The sequence below is a fragment of the Oncorhynchus mykiss genome, chromosome 11, assembly GCF_057628025.1.
Source record: "Oncorhynchus mykiss isolate SJ-2025 chromosome 11, ASM5762802v1, whole genome shotgun sequence".
Lineage (NCBI taxonomy): Eukaryota > Metazoa > Chordata > Actinopteri > Salmoniformes > Salmonidae > Oncorhynchus > Oncorhynchus mykiss.
Genome location: NC_143032.1, coordinates 23,454,489 through 23,471,556, shown reverse-complemented (window position 1 = coordinate 23,471,556; position 17,068 = coordinate 23,454,489). Strand labels below are relative to the sequence as shown.

At 42.2% G+C, this 17,068-nt stretch overlaps 1 protein-coding gene across 1 annotated transcript in view; it reads left to right on the top strand.

Moving 5' to 3' along the window:
- Positions 1 to 17,068, top strand: part of LOC110535495 (dihydropyrimidine dehydrogenase [NADP(+)]) — a 210,761-nt gene that overhangs the window by 10,878 nt on the left and 182,815 nt on the right. Inside the window, exon 2 of the mRNA XM_036935201.2 lies at positions 12,413 to 12,523. Coding sequence (XP_036791096.1) covers positions 12,413 to 12,523 — 111 coding nt within the window. The remainder of the gene's footprint in view (positions 1 to 12,412; positions 12,524 to 17,068) is intronic.

The following is a 17,068-nucleotide window of genomic DNA, read 5'->3' as shown; positions in this document are numbered from 1 at the left end:
GCTGAGGTGGGAGACTCTGTCCATAGGACAACAATCAGTCGTATATTGCACAAATCTGGCCTTTATGGAAGAGTGGCAAGAAGAAAGCCATTTCTTAAAGATATCCATAAAAAGTGTTGTTTAAAGTTTGCCACAAGCCACCTGGGAGACACACCAAACATGTGGAAGAAGGTGCTCTGGTCAGATGAAACCAAAATTGAACTTTTTGGCAACAATGCAAAACGTTATGTTTGGCGTAAAAGCAACACACCATTCCCACTGTCAAACATGGTGGTGGCAGCATCATGGTTTGGGCCTGCTTTTCTTCAGCAGGGACAGGGAAGATGGTTAAAATTGATGGGAAGATGGATGGAGCCAAATACAGGACCATTCTGGAAGAAAACCTGATGGAGTCTGCAAAAGACCTGAGACTGGGACGGAGATTTGTCTTCCAACAAGACAATGATCCAAAACATAAAGCAAAATCTACAATGGAATGGTTCAAAAATAAACATATCCAGGTGTTAGAATGGCCAAGTCAAAGTCCAGACCTGAATCCAATCGAGAATCTGTGGAAAGAACTGAAAACTGCTGTTCACAAATGCTCTCCATCCAACCTCACTGAGCTCGAGCTGTTTTGCAAGGAGGAATGGGAAAAAATTTCAGTCTCTCGATGTGCAAAACTGATAGACATACCCCAAGCGACTTACAGCTGTAATCGCAGCAAAAGGTGGCGCTACAAAGTATTAACTTAAGGGGGCTGAATAATTTTGCACGTCCAATTTTTCAGTTTTTGATTTGTTAAAAAAGTTTGAAATATCCAATAAATGTCGTTCCACTTCATGGTTGTGTCCTACTTGTTGTTGATTCTTCACAAAAAAATACAGTTTTATATCTTTATGTTTGAAGCCTGAAATATGGCAAAAGGTCGCAAAGTTCAAGGGGGCCGAATACTTTCGCAAGGCACTGTATCTCAAAGTGCTGTACAGAAACCCAGCCGAAAACCCCAAACAGCAAGCAATGCAGGTGTAGAAGCACGGTGGCAAAAAAAAAAAAAACTCCCTTGAAAGGCCAAAACCTAGGAAGAAACGTAGAGAGGAACCAGGCTGTGAGGGGTGGCCAATCCTCTTCTGGCTGTGCCGGGTGGAGATTATAACAGAACATGGCCAAGATGTTCAAATGTTCATAAATGACCAGCATGGTCAAATAATAATAATCACAGTAGTTGTCAAGGGTGCAACAGGTCAGCACATCAGGAGTAAATGTCAGTTGGCTTTTCATAGCCGATCATTCAGAGTTTCTCTACCCCTCCTGCTGTCTCTGGAGAGTTGAAACAGCAGGTCTGGGACAGGTAGCACGTCCGGGGAACATGTCAGGGTTCCATAGCCGCAGGCAGAACAGTTGAAACTGGAGCAGCAGCACAGCCAGGTGGACAGCAAGGAGTCATCATACCAGGTAGTCCTGAGGCATGGTCCTAGGGCTCAGGTCCTCCGTGTGAGAGAAAGAAATGTATTTATCTGTTATTTTACCAGTTAAGTTGACTGAGAACTTTCTCATTTGCAGCAACGACCTGGGGAATAGTTACAGGGGAGAGGAGGGGGATTAATGAGCCAATTGTAAACTGGGGATTATTTGGTGACCATGATGGTTTGAGGGCCAGATTGGGAATTTAGCCAGGACACCGGGGTTAACACCCATACTCTTACGATAAGTGCCATGGGATCTTTAATGACCTCAGAGAGTCAGGACACCCGTTTAACGTCCCATTCGAAAGACGGCACCCTACACAGGGCAGTGTCCCCAATCACTGCCCTGGGGCATTGGGATATTTTTTAGAACAGAGGAAAGAGTGCCTCCTACTGGCCCCCCAACACCACTTCCAGCAGCATCTGGTCTTCCATCCAGGAACTGACTAAGACCAACCCTGCTTCGCTTCAGAAGCAAGCCAGCAGTGGTATGCAGGGTGGTATGCTGCTAGCATAAAAAAAAGAGAGAATTAGAGAGAACCTACTTAAATTCACACAGGACACCGGATAAGACAGGAGAAGTACTCCAGATATAACAGACTGACCCTAGCCCCCCGGCACATAAACTACTGCAGCATAAATACTGGAGGCTGAGACAGGAGGGGTAAGGAGACACTGTGGCCCCATCCGATGATACCCCTGGACAGGGCCAAACAGGAAGGATATAACCCCACCCACATTGCCAAAGCACAGCCCCCACACCACTAGAGGGATATCTTCAACCACCAACTGACCATCCTAGGACAAGGCCGAGTATAGCCCACAAAGATCTCCGCCATGGCACAACCCAAGGGGGGGTGCCAACCCAGACAGGAAGATCACGTCAGTGATCAAGTGGGTTGAGTGGGTTCCTAGGGACGGCATGAAAGAGCACCAGTAAGCCTGTGACTCAGCCCCTGTAATAGGGTTAGAGGCAGAGAATCCCAGTGGAGAGTGGGGAACCGGCCAGGCAGAGACAGCAAGGGTGGTTCGAGAAGAGTCTTCAGTAAAGACTTAAAGGTTGAGACCGAGTCTGCATCTCTCACATGGGTAGGCAGACCATTCCATAAAAATGGAGCTCTATAGGAGAAAGCCCTGCCTCCAGCTGTTTGCGTAGAAATTCTAGGGACAATTAGGAGGCCTGCGTCTTGTGACCGTAGCGTGGAGCAAGCCCATGTAATGCTTTGTAGGTTAACAGTAAAACCTTGAAATCAGCCCTTGCCTTAACAAGAAGCCTGTGTAGGGAGGCTAGCACTGGAGTAATATGATCAAATGTTTTGGTTCTAGTCAGGATTCTAGCAGCCGTATTTAGGACTAACTGACCGGTCACCGAAGCCTTAACGTCGACAGACAGGACATGAGCTGTGTAACTCCTGAATGTAGGAGTTGGTGGATAAAGTGAGTGAGTGTATAAATGTAAAGCTATCTTAACATTTTCGCATGCTAGAGCGAAAACCCAACAACAATAGACTGATCCCAGATCAGTTTGTGCTATCTTATCAACTCCAATGTTTGTGGCGAACAGCTCAAACATATTTTGGACCAGGCTACAACAGCAGACTTCACTCAAAGGAGAGACACGACACAACCATGTTGACTGGAAATAGAAACGGTTGGTGCCCTTGGTGTTCTGCTCTGTTGGGTGACATGAATACATGCATGACTTAGTGAGTGTACATTATGGCACCACACCACCACTGCTCTTATGTCTCCACACAGACTGGCCAGGCTGTGCTGTGTGGGAGGTCACACTGTGATCCCACTGCTCTTATGTCTCCACACAGACTGGCCAGGCTGTGCTGTGTGGGAGGTCACACTGTGATCCCACTGCTCTTATGTCTCCACACAGACTGGCCAGGCTGTGCTGTGTGGGAGGTCACACTGTGATCCCACTGCTTTTATGTCTCCACACAGACTGGCCAGGCTGTGCTGTGTGGGAGGTCACACTGTGATCCCACTGCTTTTATGTCTCCACACAGACTGGCCAGGCTGTGCTGTGTGGGAGGTCACACTGTGATCCCACTGCTTTTATGTCTCCACACAGACTGGCCAGGCTGTGCTGTGTGGGAGGTCACACTGTGATCCCACTGCTTTTATGTCTCCACACAGACTGGCCAGGCTGTGCTGTGTGGGAGGTCACACTGTGATCCCACTGCTTTATCTCTTTGTCTTTGTTGAGAAAGCTTTATGTCTTTAACCCCAAGTCTACAGCAAGCAGCTTGTCACCACTCTCATTATGGGAATGGTATGGATAATCTGTATGTGGCTGTTTTGTGCTGAAACTGTATTGAAATGGCGTGCTGTGTCGTGACTGGGTCGTCAGTCCTAAAAGGTACCGTTTGCCCTGCAATACAGACAGCACACAACCATAGCTGAATAGATTAATATTTCTGTTGAATGTGCCATTTTTTTATTGCACTGTTTCTCCTCATAAAGGAGAACAAATTATATCCATGGCCTATATTTAATATTGCTGACCCAAAGGCTGTTGCTCTATCTCTCTAACTGCAGATCAATATGTGGAAATTCCTTTATTGATTCCAGCAGAAGAGTAAGGATTACAAGCTAGCTAGTTACCTTGGAGGTTCCTCGGACAACCTGATGCTGTAACTTGTCACTTTGATCTTAATAGCGAGTCTCGGCGCACATTTAAAAAAACACATTTTTTTCAGTGGCTGCCACGATTTATCAGCATTTCTCTGTTTCTCTCGTCTATCATCCTTGAAATCCAACTTCTCCCACATGGTGACCTCTGACATCACCTATTAAGGAAATGACCTTAAACAGCATTTTTGGCAATTAAATAAAAAATACAAAACATTGTTTAAAAAAGCTATCTATTAATATGGTTTTTGAACACTCATTTGTTTTCAAGCCTGATAGCCGTACTTTTAGTTTATGGTTGACACCGCTTGTTGGCCATTAGCCAATCGGGCGATTCTCTACTTTTTCAAAGCACGTGAATGCATCCAACTAGTATTTATGACTTCACAACTGCTAAATTCCCACCAGTAATTACCAGTTGGAGTGCCATTCAAATAGATTTTTCCTAGTTGTATGTGTTAAAAATAGAGAGCGATAGAAATATCATCTTCATACCTGTATATATCCCATTATGGCGTCTGTGAGTGCACTGGCAGCTTCATTGAGGCCATCTCCATTTTGAAGTAGTCCATTTTTTTCTTCTATTACTTCTATTAGTTGGCAAACAAACTGAAAGTGTGTATACTGCCATCTAGAGTGTGTTGTTTGAACATGTATAATGCCAAGTATGGCAATTTACTGCCACCTACAGTTATGGAATGTTTGCTTACAAGTAAAATTCATTGGCACCACTCTGGTGGTAAATTCCCACTTCCCTCTAGGTTACGAACACAGCATTATTAGCGGGGCAGTTGTGCCTGCCCTTTTCTTTCCTAATCAATAGTTGCTTCATTTTGTGCAATAAATTACTTTGACCTTCATGTTGTTGCTATTTCATACCTCCTAGGACTTGTCATGCAAGATGTATGCCCATGCTGAAGCTCCTGGGTATGCAAAGCAGTGTGTGTGTATCAACTCTATTGTTTAATTCAGAAAGTAGGCTTCACCTCCGAGTTACATCTGGAGGCATTAGCTAGCTAGCGCTAGCTCAGTAGCTTACCTTGTTTTTGTGACCAACTCAACATTCTTTACTCCAATCTCAGCTGACTCCTTCTTGCCTACTCTGTCTCTCTCTCTTCTTCTAGTTTCAAAACTATATGGCTGTAGTCCGGTGAGTCATTGTCAAAAGAAATGAACTCGCACACAGCTATCTGGTGCAGTCAAGTGGCTCAGCATTCCAAAGGTATTCACCCGTTTCTACGTCAAGCTAGGACAATGTTCTATTTCATGTTTTCATGGCCCACGTTCAGCTCAGCAGTATATATAATCAATTACATCTCCAATTTACAATGACATATCAGATTGATACATATATGCACTACTTATTATGTATACAGTGGGCTACAAAATTACTGGCACCCCTGACTGGCAATGTACAAACAATACTTAATAAAATATATATATATAGTTATATAGATAAACTCAAAATACCAAACGTGAGAAATACTGTACTTTATTCATGTTTCAATGGAATCCACCAAAATCATTTATTGATTTAATAAAAAATCAATGTCCTCCAAATCAAGGTTTCACAATTAACGGCACCCTTAAAGATTATTGTAAATAACATCTACCAAAATTAAACCAGGAATGAAATGAGGTAACACACATGCAATAGCCCTTTGTCATCCAACACCATGATGAAAACAAAAGAACTGGCAGTTCAAAAGAGACAGATGGTCGTAGACCTTCATAAATCTGGTAATGGCTACAAGAAGATCCACAAATGATTGAATATACCACTGAGCACTGTCAGGGCAATTATTAAAACATTCAAAAGATATGGAACAGTTGAAAACCTCACGGGTAGAGGACGCAAATGCATTTTGCCCCCCTGGATAGGGAGGAAGATGGTGAGAGAAGCAACAAAATCCTCAAGAATCGCTGTGAAAGAATTGCAGGCCTTGGTGGCGTCTTGGGGTCACCAGGTTTCAAAAAGCACCATCAGACGTCACAACCACAGGCTCTTTGGAAGGGTTGCCAGAAGAAAGCCTTTTCTGACCCTAAGACACAGATGAGAGCGCTTGGAGTTTGTCAAACGTAATTTAAATTATGACTGGAAGAAGGTGCTCTGATCAGATGAGACCAAAATTGAACGTTCTGGTCAGATACAGCATCAACATGTTTGGCGTCGTTACAGAGATGCATACTAGGAGAGGCACCTCATACCCACGGTGAAATATGGTGGTGGGTCAGTGATGTTTTGGGGCTGTTTTAATTCCAGAGGTCCAGGGGTACTGGTTAAGATTGATGACATAATGAATTCCACAAAGCATCAGGCAATTTTGGCTGACAATCTGGTTGCCTCTGCCAGAAGGCTGGGACTCGGCCGTAGGTGGACTTTCCAACAAGACAATGACCCAAAACATACCTCAAGATCCACACAGAAATGGTTCTGTGACAAAATCAATGTTCTGCCATGGCCATCTCAGTCGCCGGACCTCAATCCAATGGAAAACCTGTGGGCTGAGTTGAAGAGGGCAGTTAGTAAGCGCAAACCCAAGAATGTGAAGGATCTTGAAAGGATCTGCATGAAGGAATGATCCAAAATCCCTCCAAATGTTTTCCTTAACCTTGTCAAACATTACAGGAAAATAATCCATGTTGTTATCCTTGCCGGAGGTGGTTGCACTAAGTACTAAATGAGGAGTGACAATAATTATGAAACCTTGATTTTGGTGAAATCTATTTTGTATTAAATAATTGTATGATTTTGGTTGGTTCCATTGAAACATTAATGAAGTATAGTATTTGTTGGTATTGTTGGTATTTTGAGTTTATCTCTATAATTATATTGTTTTTATTTTTTTAAGTATTGTTTGTAAATTGCCAGTCAAGGGTGCCAGTAATTTTGGAGCCCGCTGTATATATATTCTTTATGAAACATGTCCTTTTTTAAAGATTTTTAAAGCAGTTTTATGACGATGAGACTACTATGGTTATCAGAATATAATTTGAGCCAAACTACTATGGTTACCAGAATACAATGTGGACCGTGACTGCTTTCATGCATTGCATAGCACATGGATTGTCCCTGTCTTAGTACATAGTATAGCTAGCTAGTATATCCTACACAGTTCTTTGGTGTCTGATACTGTGGTGGGTTAGCGAGTAGCTATTCTGTATCTCCCTTCAGTTAGCTTTCCAGTTCAGACTTGATCCGTACTACGACGGTGGATATTGCTCGTCCGCCTGTCGTTAACTCTAGCAGGTTTTTAACTGTGCATGCATGTCGCACGTGGCTCGTCGAATGCCAAACTCTTCATTGAGACGATGCTAAAACATCAATCCATTGGTAAGTCTGTGCCACATTTTCACCTGTGCCTAAATCAAAATGGAAGACAAGGTTTCTTGCAAATTCAGTTTAGAAGTGCAGTCTTTATTTTGTGCTTATTAATGTGCTTATTAATGCACAGACACCTGTTGTTACTAAATGTGTAATGTGATAGGTATTTAATAATTAAAAAAATATACATACAAAAACACATTTGAAAAATACAATATTTAATCAGTTGTCTTCTTCAAATGAAGAGGATGATGATGCAATCTTTGCAAGATTGAGGGAATAATTTCATTGGTCGTCAACTCACAGCTCAGACACTTCATCCAGGACAAATGTAGTGAGCCCTGAGTTAGCCTAACCCGTAGCTAGTTAGATCTGAAGGATTCGTTGCCATAGCAATTTACCAGGCTAAAAGGTGAGCCACATTTGCGGTACCGGTTATCCAAAGTTGAACTTAGTTGACCAAAGTTACCTCGCTAACTCCTCTAACTACATTCATAGTATAGGGCTCATGTCTCATGCCTCCAAGTCTTAGCTTGTGCTTCTCAGGTCCTCACTCAGCCCACCATGTTAATCACTGCTTCCAGTTTGTGATTTACCCATTCCCTGTGTCCATCATATACCCCCGCCCTCCTTCCTCACCTCCCTCACACCCTGGTTGATTTCCTCTGAGGGCTCGGTCTGCGTTTGCATACCACCGGCCGTTCTGCCTGGCCCGGGCACTTATTGATCTTCCATCTGTTTGGGGCCCAGTGTGATCAGTGTAGAGTGTGAAAGCCAGACACACGAAGGCAGGCCAGGCAGCCTTCTCTTCCTCCCCAGCGGACACATGCGTACTGATGCAGCCAACACTCACAGATGGGCCTTGGTTCCTTGGTTTAGACGAGGCCTTCTGTGCAGAGTGCGTTTAGCGTGGAAGCAGGTCCCCAGTAACTACCCTGCAGTGAGAAAGGTCGCACAAACAGTAGGGGAGGTGTTCTCTTGTGTTGTGTAGACACCGGGTGTTTGGGTGACACACACGGCGCATGTGTGCACACATTCTAACACACACTTGACGTGATCATGAGTCTTTTAGGATGTGATCTTAATGGATACAAGTACTGAGCAGCATTGTCAGTTTACTTTAAACAGTAGTGGTACGCTCTGTCTGACTGTTTTAGTTACATGTAGAACCACTGTGAATAAGAGGATGTGTAAAAACACCTGATATCTTAGGGACTATCTCTGGTGTTTAGGCCTAGTAGGTATTGATCTAAGTGTAGTGTATGGATGAATGCCTAGTCCTCTTGTAAGCGTTATTGATCCCACTGGCCCAGATGTGTAACATTTGACTTCGCAGAGAAAATCCTATAGCAGCATACTAATAGCATCAACTGTGTATTTATTGAGGGATGATACATATGTTAAACCCTGCTGCGGGTCCATTTACAGGGATGCATGTTGTTAACCTAGTTTTTGCTATGGTCAGCTATGGCAATGAGAACTCTCTGCTTTTTTATGGTGCAGGCCAAGGCATCTGGGTTGTGTGCTGTAGGGAAAACTATTTAAAACGGGGAGATACTACACTGAACCAGCAAGAACACCCTGTGTTCGTTTATGTTGCAGAACATTTTGCTACGGTGTGCCTTACTGAACACTACCCTGCTTCACTCAATCTAGATTTAAACACCATAGGATTAACCCTGCCTAGTATCCATTTCCCTGTTATTATTCTTCATTTAACCATTTAGCAACCACAGTAGATTAGCCCCTGTCAAACATGGTTAGTGTTTCCTGCAACCCTGCCTGGATCTGACTGCCATGGATCTGTTTCTCTTGTACATTTTCCACTTGAGGAGACCAGGTCAATACAGGGCTGTAAATGGGGTTCTCTGCTGGAGATACAAACACTGAGACAGGTCTATATGCAGTGAGGGAGGGTCTATTTAACATTGAAGACATTGTAATACGATATGTTGTTTTTGTTAATCCTGATATTTCTTTCTGTCGCTCTGTTTAATACATCATGTTGGAGACCCAAACAGTTTAGGCATGTAAAGTTTCTGGTGATACGAGAGTCACAGTTGTTGAATCTAGTATGTTGTGTTTTAATGTGGAAGCATTTCACAATGTTTTACATTGACCTTATAACTAGAAAAAAATACGTAATGTTTAATCGTTTTCTCTCTAATGCATGTTTGGTAGTGCACTGTTTCTGGCTAGTCAGATTCTTGCTAATCTGGTTAGGTTATTGTTCACAAGAACGTTTGTTAATTCATTCTATGGCAGTTACTCTCCCACCTTTTTGTCCTGCTTCTCCTCTGGGTGTTAAGTACTAATTATGTGTGTTTGTTCCAAATCTTTTGGAACCACTTCAAACCCAACTGCCATGCGTTCTAAGTTATGGCCGATCTAATGCTTCTAGATCAAAGCAGTTCTGACACGTTATAGTTGTAAAGGGTGGATATAATATAAACATGACTATTTTAATTTTACAGACGGTTAAATCATATCTTTATTGTTATGTTCATGCTGTCAAAACATCATTGTTCCTAACGGATCCCAAGAGACTTGTCACCGCTGTCAGAATATTTGTACCTTTCGGTCCTTATTGGTTTACCTCGAGCATGTACCGCTGCCATGTTGCTTTATCTAGACCACACAATGGAAGAAATAGTCCCACAGGCCTCAACAGACAATAAAATAAGAAACGCAGCGGTGTAACTACACTTTATTAGGTGTGAAATGAAAGAATTAATAGGAAGATTTCTGGTGTTGCATAAAGTGTGACATTTCATTTAGCATGACTAACACAGTAGGGAAAGAGACACAGGTTATGTTAGGCCCAGGCCTGGCCTTTTACAATAACACCCCCCCGTACCTCCATATGAAACCATCTTCTCCATTCCACCTACTGTGAAAATATGAAAAGAAAAAGCTTAATGTCTTGTCACATAGCTTGTGGGACACTAATTGAGGTTGGATGCTGCTACTTTTGTTGAAAAAAAGCGGGGGGGGGGGGGGAATGATTCCATGGTGGATATACACAAAATGCTACTCAGAGATGCACTTTGAATGTTTTATGCTCAGCATTTGCATCAATCGGAGGGGCAATGCTAAAGTGATGTTTGCACCAAGGAAACAGAGGGGGGGAAATAATATGTTCTCCAAACCATCTGCACAGTACCTAGAGAAATAGACTCCCAAATCTGCTCCCAAAACGCTGCATTTTAAACGTTCAGTGGTGGAGAGCTAGCTGCTAGGTCTGGGGGATACACCTGACATAAGACAGCAGAAGCATTTGATAACCAGTCGTCTGAACGTATCCCTTCAGATTTTACAAGGCATATTCTTGCCCCCCAAAGCAAACACTGGCTGCCAACATACTCCAGTTGATTTGTCAATATGTCCCAAGGAAAATATGTAGACCCATACACTGTCGAAAAAGGGGAATAAATCCAAAAACGGAGGCTTAAATGCAAAAATAAAGGCATTGTATTGTACTTTAATCATGCTATTGTACTCTTTACTTGTTTGCATGTATAGATTTCCTCACTAGATCATGTGACATACTGTATACAACCTCAAATAGAAGCCTAGTTTGTGCGTTCACGATTCACTCTGATGATGGCTTGATGCCGAGACGTTTGTTTTGTTTTTCACCTTTCACTTTTCTGCACAATCAACATTTTGGGCTTCACAATGTCCCAATAAAACACCTCTATTTTTGCATTTAAGCCTCAGTTTCTAGATGCATTTCTCTTTTTCGAAAGTGTGCGGATCTCCATCTTTTCCAGTATTCCCATTTTAATACTTATGCACCTGGAACAGACATTATTTGGTTTAAAGGACATTTAAAGAGCACAGACAACCTCATATCACAGTATGTATCAACTCTGTAGTTACTGTGAAAACAGTATGCAGTAATCTGAATCCCTAGAGCTGCTTTACATCCTCATATCCACACACGGTGTTTAGAATCCAAGTCCCTGCGGTCTTCCCAGTTTCCCGATCTTTATGAATGATGTTTCATGGATGCTCTATGCTCTACTGTGCACTGCTTAAACTGGAGTGTGTGTTGCATTCATAATGAATACAGTGAAGAGGCTCATGATTGCTGATCAGTGGTAATGCAGGGAGGGGGGGGGGGGGGGGTTGATTGTAATGGAAGGTTACACGACTAACGGTTTTGTTGTCACGTGTGAAGATGGTGTTTTGGAAATTTGGTAACAGAATGGCACCAATAGCACAAACCCGGCAGGTAGTCTACCGTTGAGTGTTGGGCCAGTTTAAGGTCGCTGGTTCGAATCCCTGAGCCGTCTAGGTGAGAAATCTGTCAATGTGCCCTTGAGCAAGGCACTTAAATCTAATTGCTCCTGAAAGTCGTTCTGGATAAGAGCATCTGCTAAATGACTAAAATGTAAAACCGTCCTTCTATTACCAGACTTTGCATCTGTACTGTTCAAGGACATTTATTTTTGTAACATTTTCTGTGGAAATTGTTAAAAGTAGTCCTTGTGCCTATAGTTATATGGTTTGTTTAACTTCGCAGATATTGGTTTTTGTTTGACATACATCTTAAAGTGAAAAATCTGAGTCTCCGCATCACTCTGTTACCGTGGAAATGCCCATGGGACAACTGCTACCCTGAATGTAGAACAATGAAACCTCCTTACGCAACATATGCAATGCACATTTCTGATTTGTTTTGGGAAACGTACAGGTAAAATAATATATTCTTAGTGAATTAATTGGTATTTATTGCTACTGGAAAAAGGGAATCCCTGAAAAATAGAGTCATTAGACCATAAGGACTATTTCAACCTCTTAACAGGGGTCTTAGCTAACTGTTTTCTAGGATAAACATATAAACCGCATAAAAACCGGCTATGTTTTGTGACACAACTGACATGCATATTTTACTTTTGAGGTATAAATAGTCCCCCCCCCCCCCCCCCCTGCTCTGTTTTACTGTAAAGTTGACTTTTTCTCCCCCCCCCCCCCTCTCTCCCTCTGTTATCAGAATATCCTGGCCCTGAACCCCCGGGTGAAGAGCCATGCTGATATCTGCTCCACCTCTGCTAAGAAAGTAGAGAAGAAGCACTGGAAAAGAAACCCAGAGAAAGGCTGTGATGTGAGTAGAGCTCCCTAACCCTGAACCCCCCCCCCCCCCCATCACACACACATACGCACGCACACCAAACAAGACATATGACTGTCGTAGATGTTGTACTGGTTCCAAATTTAGAGAACCGTGTTTTTCTTGGATCCCCACCTCGTCTGACGAGGTTATCTCTGGTAGCTGTTTTTTAACCTTTGCTTGGACTTATGTCAATGTCCACAGCTGTGTCCCGGACACCCTGACAAGATAACACACACACACAAGCACACAAACACACACACACACACACACACACACACACACACACACACAAGCACACTTCACTGTCACGTCCCTGTCGCACACAAGCAAACACAAAACACACACACAAACACAATTATCTTAGGATTCCAGGCACATGCTGTCAAAGTCTCAGAGAATATCTCCTAAGACCAGCCTCACGGTTTGTTTTTTGGCAGGTGGCTGCAGTCCCTCGTCTGTCCTTGAAGGGAACTGATACGACACTCTGTCTGTGTATGTGTGTGTGTATGTGTTTGAGAATGAGTGTACGTGTGCTTGTGACAGTGGTGTGTGTGTGTGTGTGTGCACATGCATGTGCGTGTCTGTGTTCGTGTGTGTGTCTGATGTATACACAAAATAAATTGAAGATGTTTTGTAGGAGAGATTATTCTCTCTCCCTGCTGACTGCTCTGTGCCTAAGTACAACCAGCTAATTCATCATGCTAATCAATGGTGATGGATTCTCCACTTTATGTAATGTTGAAAAGCTTAATAGTAAGAACATATGGCGTATATCCAGAACCTATGCACACATTTATGTTCATGGATTGGTGAAGTTCTTTATCTGAAATAACCAAGCATACAGTCTATTGGTCTACTATAATCATGAGTAAATATGTGGATGAAGTATTTTAGGTTAATGTGATGAATGTTGTCATATCTTTATCAAAGTAACAAAGCAAGGCGTCAACCATCTAACTGAAAGTGTTTTGGCAACACACAGCATTCTCCCTGATCCCTGTCTTTTGATTTCTTTTAACAATAGGGTATAGAGCGATCCTATGTAACATATTTATCCGCTTGCAAAGGGCAAGAACGATGCCCATTTTAATTAAAACGTTTGTTCAGAACCTGGAGCATCCCTCTAAGTGTTCTGGGGGTCAGGACAGATGCGATAGAGGTCACAAACATTATGTGCATCCCAAATGTCCCTCTATTCCCTCTATCAGTGGTTCCCAAACTTTTTATAGTCCCGTACCCCTTCAAACATTCAACCTCCAGCTGCGTACCCCCTCTAGCACCAGGGTCAGCATACTCTCAAATGTTGTTTTTTGCCATCATTGTAAGCCTGCCCTGCCACACACACTATATGATACATTTATTAAACATAAGAATGAGTGTGAGTTTGTCACAACCCGGTTCATGGGAAGTGACAAAGAGCTCTTATAGGACCAGGGCACAAATAATAATATAATAATAATCAATATTTGTGCTCTTTACTTAGCCATCTTACATATAAAACCTTATTTGTTAACCTGTTATGGCTGCATTCCTTTGTTCTCAATTTCCGCCTGAAGACATAATCTAACTGCCTGTAGCTCAGCCCCAGAGGCAAGGATATGCATATTCTTGGTATCATTTTAATGGAAACATTCTGAAGTTTGTGGAAATGTTAATAGAATGTAGGAGAATATAACACAGTAGATCTGGTGGAAGAAAAGAGAAAGAAAGAGCATACGTTTTCTGTTTATTATTGTTGTAGCATCATCTTTCACATGTACTAGAATAGCCACACAGACAGATAGGATGCTGGAGATCATTTGGATGGATAACACAAGAGGGCAGCTGTAGGTGTGCAAAGTTTCAGGCTGATAACTTCAGGAATGGGTGAGCTACATGACATTTAGCATGAAGTCACCCAGGTGTCCCACACAAGTTGCCCAAATGTACCCAAGTGGCCGAATTGGTGAAATGACCTATAACTATATACAAAAATGCAAATAACTATATACAACATATCAAAAAGCAATTCTAACACACACACCCCAAAAAAATGTTACAAAAAATATTAGAAAAAAAATATTTAAAAAAACAGTACACCCTTTGGAAGTCCTCGACACAATATTTTGCTGCCTGTGCCATGTGCCATAGCACTCTTTCTGATGTAAAGCAGAGGCAAAATGAACAAGTGGTGCAGTTCATGCGACACAGAACACAACGACGCCTCCATGCTGTGCCCTTTTGGCCCTGAGGCATAGTCATGCCTGCAGTAATGAACTGTGGCATATGAACACCACTGGGGGCAGAGGTAGAGCGGGCAGCTTGGCACCGGGGGCTCCCAGTCGGAGTCACTATCACTGTGAAAGAAAACATAAAAAAAATATTTGTATTGTATGAGCCTTTTATCATCACATAAAATAAACATATGTATTGTATAGAGCAGAGGGAACAGTCACTAAGGTGAAGTGCTGTTCCATTCAACTCCAGCCATTGTTGTGGGCCTGCCCTCTCCTGAACAGCACCCAATGGCTATTTCATATGGAAATGGAGAGGAGTAGCAGGAACAGTGGCCATGTGTGTGTTTGCTGTTCTACTCCATTCCATTTGAATAAAAACATGGAAAATATAATCTGACATGGGGGGAAAATATATATATATATATATATATATATATATATATACATACACACACACACACACACACACACACACACACATATTTATATTTCATAAAACGGCATTAGCACTTACCCGTCCAGAAGTACTTCCTGTCCTTGCAGAAACAGCTCCTCAGTTCCTGTTTGAATCATAACACTCAAAGATGCCTCAAACAAAAAATCTGTCTCACTTTCACTTTCACTTTAGACTTTGACTTCGCTTTTCGTGATTTATTCGCCATGATATCTTCAATGAAATCGTTGAAAATACAACTTTCCAAAATACAGCTGCGTGTAACAAGCCTCACAGCAACTCCTCTGATCGTCAAGGCGAGAATGGAGTTCGTTACGCGTGCGATTACAAACAAGGAATGGTGGTCCAACCCAAAACCATTACATACTGGCATTTACCTAAGCTCATTGGCTATCTACCCAGCTAGATTTCAAGAAGATCAGTGGTCATTGGGCAGAAATATAGTCAATCAATGAAGCTTCGCTAAAATTATTGGTGCGTAAGGTAGTCATTGCTCGTTGTCTTCAAATCAGTTAACTTCGGTCAATACTCCCCGCAAAAAAAACTATGACGTTTGGCTGTGTTGTAAACATCCAGAGGAATGCACTGAAACCAATAATGACTACATAAACGATTGTTTACTGTGTGTAATCACGTCGAATGCTCCGTAAAAAATTGATAGACATGGAATTCACGGCACAAACGGTTTACAAAATGTTTCGATTTAGGCTATACAATGGATTTTATCAAAGAAAACAGCACTTCATTTGATCACTGGGACCCTCAGGAAGAGAAATAAGAGCAAGATATCAGAATGTAAGTCATAATTTTACCTTCAGATGTGAATGTGTAAAAACTGTCATGGCGGAAAATGTTTCTGTTGTTGATTGCTCTTCTCAAACAAAAGCATGGTATTTGTTCTCTGTAATAGCTATTTTAAATTGGAAAACGTAGTTTGATTACCAAGATTCCAATCTTTTGAAGGGAGTAAGACGCTTGCATTTTGTTTAATGTTATAAAGTTGTATTTTTAGTTGTCACTCTGAAATTTCCACTGATGCCAGCCATAAGAGGTTAATGAAAAATGGTGAATAATTCACCACAGGTGAAAGAGAAGGGTGTGCTTGAAAGGATGCACATAACTCTGCAATGTTGGGTTGTATTGGAGAGTCTGTCTTTTTCTGCCTGTATTTAGTTATCATGCTAGTGAGGGCCGAGAATCCACTCTTACATAGGTACGTGGTTGCGAAGGGCATCAGTGTCTTAACAGTGTGATTTGACAAGGCAGGATAGTCTGAGCGCAGCCCAATCCAGAAATCTGGCAGTGGCTTCTGATTTAAATAACATTTTCACAGAACCGCTTGTTGCAATTTCGATGAGGCTCTCTTGTTCAGATATCGGTAAGTGGACTGGAGGCAGGGCATGAAAGGGATAACGAATCCAGTTGTTTGTGTCATCCGTTTCGGGAAAGTACCTGCGTAATTGTGCACCCAACTCAGGTGCTTCGCTATATCACATTTGACATTGTCTATTAGCTTGAGTTCATTTGCACACAAAGAAATCATACAATGATGGAAAGACCTGTGTGTTGTCCTTCTTAATGCAGACAGAGAAGAGCTCCAACTTCTTAATCATAGCCTCAATTTTGTCCCGCACATTGAATATAGTTGCGGAGAGTCCCTGTAATCCTAGATTCAGATCATTCAGGTGAGAAAAAACATCACCCAGATAAGCCAGTCGTGTGAGAAACTCGTCATCATGCAAGCGGTCAGACAAGCGAAAATTATGGTCAGTAAAGAAAACTTTAAGCCCGTCTCTGTTTTAAAAAACGCATCAATACTTTGCCCCTTGTTAACCAGCTCACTTTTGTATGTTGTAAAAGTGTTAC